Source organism: Oncorhynchus mykiss, chromosome 6 (assembly GCF_057628025.1).
Source record: "Oncorhynchus mykiss isolate SJ-2025 chromosome 6, ASM5762802v1, whole genome shotgun sequence".
Lineage (NCBI taxonomy): Eukaryota > Metazoa > Chordata > Actinopteri > Salmoniformes > Salmonidae > Oncorhynchus > Oncorhynchus mykiss.
In genome coordinates this window covers 22,517,278-22,521,356 of record NC_143027.1, presented here as the reverse complement: position 1 = coordinate 22,521,356, position 4,079 = coordinate 22,517,278, and the positions used below count along the sequence as shown (strand labels likewise).

Sequence of the window (4,079 nt, the reverse complement as noted above, 5' to 3'; positions counted from 1 at the left end):
GGAGAGAGGTTACAAATCCCCATCTGTTACACCTGCTCATTTGAATTCTCTGTTGCTGACCAGGTGAAACAATATGAAACAGACTGATTAAAATAATCTACTGGAGTTGCAGAGTAAAATGTATGAAATTTCAGAGTAAAGTAGCCTCTCCTTATATCACATTATGATCACATTTGTTTGACACTTTGATATTGGCAAAAGAGCAGATCTGATTGGTCAAAATACCTTATTGGTGGAAACATAATTGCGCTGCCTGTGTTAATGCACTGTTTAACTGAACAACAAGTTATTTATGGACACTTTATGAGAGCATAATACAACTGATTTCCTTCAAGTGCTCTCTCACACACATTATGAAATAATTATAAAATTAAAACTCCAAGTAGGAAGTAAAGTATACAGTGGAAAGACATTCATTTGTCTAAGTGTGGCTAGTGATTACACTAATTTCCACAAAGTTAGGTTATCATGGAGATGACACAGAAAACAACAAAGTTATGGCATAGTTAATCAAAAACAACCATATAGCAGTATAAATAAAAATAATAATAATTAAAAAAAAAAAAATATATATATATATATATATATATATATATATATATATATATATATATATATATATATATATATATATATATATATATTAAATGTTATTATTATTATTTTTATTTATTTATACTGCTATATATATATATATATATATATATATATATATATATATATATATATATATAAGTCCATTATTATCCCTGCACCTGTTGTTTCTGGGGAACAACATCAAATGAGATGTGCCCCAAAAAATGTCCTGTCTTCTTGAAGCAGCATCAGCTCATGGTACCTGTCCCCCTTCCTCACTCTGAGCCTGTCCCCAGCTTTTAGTTTAAACACCCCGGACGTGCAGAGAGACTTTTCCCAGTACTGAGTCCCTGACTCCTCCTTGCAGCCCTCTGAACCAGTTGGCTGACAGTCATTCGATTTGGGAATGCAGTCCACTGTGTCAGATGCTGTTAGCAGGTCTCTGTTTTTTTGGTAGCCCTTTGCAAACAGGATTACTTTTTGGGTGAGGATGAAACCTGATTCCTCCTCGTTACACACAAAGTGACCAGGGCTTCGGAACGTGATCTGCAGGTAAACCATGTACATGCCATCATTGAGCACGATGAGGTCGCAGTCATGATACTTAAAGCCGCTAAGGTGAGCAAGTCCAAGGTTGTACTCCCATTCAAGGTATATCACTTTTGAATGATTAAATGAGTATGGAGCTGGAGGAGAGACAAGAGAGGCCATTACTTTTTTAGCTTAGTCTTAATGATTGGTCTTTCAAGGAATAGTGTGTGTGTATCATAATTGTACCTGTCAGATGGGCACTTAGATTGTTTTCAATTTGCTGCTGCTGTTGAACGCCACCTATGGTGGGATAAAATAGACAGTGATGATGATGATGATGATGATGATAATGATGATGATGATTAGATTATCATAACCATATTCATAATAATAATTTACCCATAGAATCACCTCCAGCTGAAGTGTGCTACAAATAAAAACACAAGATCCATTAAGATTTTATGAGCATAATCTCTTAAAAATGTATTTGATTTGGCTCCCAAGTGGCACAGCGGTCTAAGGCACTGCATCTCAGTGCTTGAGGTGTCACTAAAGACACCCTGGTTTGATTCCAGGCTGAATCACAACCGGCTATGATTGGGAGTTCCATAGCGAGGTTAAATATATATATACTGATCTAAATACAGTCCCCAAGTATTACCACAATTAGAATGACAAGCGTGTTCTGATGTTGGCTCTCTAATAATTATACACATTTACTGTAGGCTACTGTACCAGTTTCGTTTCTAACCACACACAACACTATCCATAAATTATTCTGAATCGGGATTATTTGCAGGTAACAGGTTGATTTAATCGAATAACACTTGTGCGCTGTTGAATGAGAAGCTCACCTGGTAGTCTGCTGCTTTATGATGATATACGTTTAGCAAGAGTACCAAACAAGACAGAAGTAAAGAGACAAGCGCAGCGAACCGAGTGAGGCACATTGGCCGCCCTTTGTCTCTGCGGTTCACTCGGGCATAACGACTCCTGTCACTCTCCGCAGGGATCTCACAGCAAACTGCCTCAGCGAAAGCAGCTGTCATGATCAGCATGTAGGGAGTACTCAATGGATTTTGACATTCAAGTCCGATTTATATCAATGTTGTCGCCCACGTTGCACCCAGGGGCGTTTCTAGGATTTGAAAACATTCGGAGTTTAGCCCCAAACCAGTAGGGAGGTCTGGGGGATCCTCCCCCGGCTGAGAGAAGATATTTCTCGCGTAACTGGCACCTTCGTACCTGCCACAGCAGACAGTTCCAGTACTTAATTACAGTAGCTACTGTAGGTCTCTACTCTGGAACACTCTCTACTCTGGAATACAAACATCTACAGTCAGTTGTGGAAATAGTACACAATTGTCATACTTGAGTAAAAATAAAGATACCTTCATAGAAAATTACTCAAGTAAAAGTGAAAGTCACGAAGTAAAATACTACTTGAGTAAAAGTCTAAAAGTATTTGGTTTTAAATATACTTAAGTATCAAATGTAAAAATAAAAGTATAAACCAATTCCTTATATTAAGCAAAGCAGACGGCCACATTTTGTATATTTTTTATTTATTTACAAACAAAGCATGTGTTTATTGAGTCAGCCAGATCAGACACAGTAAGGATGACCAGGGATGTTCTCTTGAAAAGCGTGTGAATTAGACCATTTTCCTGTCGAGTACTTTTGGGTGTCATGGAAAATGTATGGAGTAAAAAGTACAGAATTTTGTTTAGTGAAGTTAAAGTAGTCAAAAATATGAATAGTAAAATACAAGTACAGGCCCAAAAATCTACTTAAGTAGTACTTTAAAGTATATTTACTTAAGTACTTTACACCACTGTCTACAGTGTATTGTCAAAAACCTCCATACCATTCAACAACTTGACCTGCCCAATAAGCTAAATTTATTAAAGAATCACACAGTACCGAAACACCCTCTCTCTCACACACATGCACACACTAGTTAGAATCCATAGAGCAGCTTTAAGTGATACAGTCTACTGTGTGCTCACTCCTCTTCCTCTCTCCATCACTTTTTCTGTGTCTTCTGTTGCTGTCTCTCTTGTCTGCCCTCTTCTGTTGCTGTCTCACAGTCTTCTGTATTGCTGTCTCTTGTCTACCCTCCTCTCTTACCCTGCCCTGGTTGTAAAAACTGTAAAAGTAAACAATTGTTTAATGGTAATTTTACAGGCCTTTTCACCTCACCTGGAAATTCTTTGGAAACCATGTTATAGTTTTTCACTGTCTGCATTTCACCTGTTATCATTTGTTTTGCAAATAAATCAAACTAATTAGAATCTATGGAGCAGCTTGTAGTGATACTGTCTACTGTGTGCTCATCCACACTTTGTTCTCTCTCCATCTCTTCTGTCACTTTTGCTGTATCTTGTCTGTTGCTGTCTTTCTTTTCATCTGTTTCCTGTCTTAGGTTCTTGCTTTTTACTGTCTCCTTTGTCTATCCTCTTCTGTTGTTATGGCCTGTTCTGTTCTTCTGGTGTCCCTCTCCATCATATCCTAGTCTTCTGTTGCTGTCTCTGCTTGTTGTCTGGTGTGTTTCTCTTCAAATCAAATCAAATCAATCATCGAATCATGAAAAACAGCCCCAGATCATTATTCCTCCTCCACCAAACTTTACAGTTGGCACTATGCATTCGGGCAGGTAGCGTTCTCCTGGCATCCGCCAAACCTAGATTTGTCCGTCAGACTGTCAGATGAAGAAGCGTGATTCATCACTCCAGAGAACGCGTTTCCACTGCTCCAGAGTCCAATGGCAGCAAGCTTTACACCAGTCCAACAAACGCTTGGCATTGCACATGGTAATCTTAGGCTTGTGTGTGGCTGCTCAGCCATGGAAACCCATTTCATGAAGCTCCTGACAAGCAGTTATTCTGCTGACATTGCTTCCAGCAACGCGTGTGGCTGAAATGGGCAAATCCACTAATTTGAAGGGGTGTCCACATTTTGTCGGGGTATTG

The 4,079-nt window shown here is 38.6% G+C and overlaps 1 protein-coding gene across 1 annotated transcript; it reads right to left on the bottom strand.

Annotated features, from left to right (window-relative positions):
- Positions 1-694: 694 nt before the first annotated feature.
- LOC110525015 (tumor necrosis factor ligand superfamily member 15) lies at positions 695-3,554 on the bottom strand. The gene is made up of 4 exons (XM_021604976.3): positions 1,962-3,554; positions 1,507-1,534; positions 1,354-1,407; positions 695-1,262 (listed from the first exon to the last, which is right to left on the bottom strand). Exons 1-4 carry the CDS (start codon positions 2,163-2,165, stop codon positions 778-780), a joined length of 771 nt encoding a protein of 256 aa, XP_021460651.1. The 5' UTR covers positions 2,166-3,554; the 3' UTR covers positions 695-777.
- Positions 3,555-4,079: the final 525 nt, after the last annotated feature.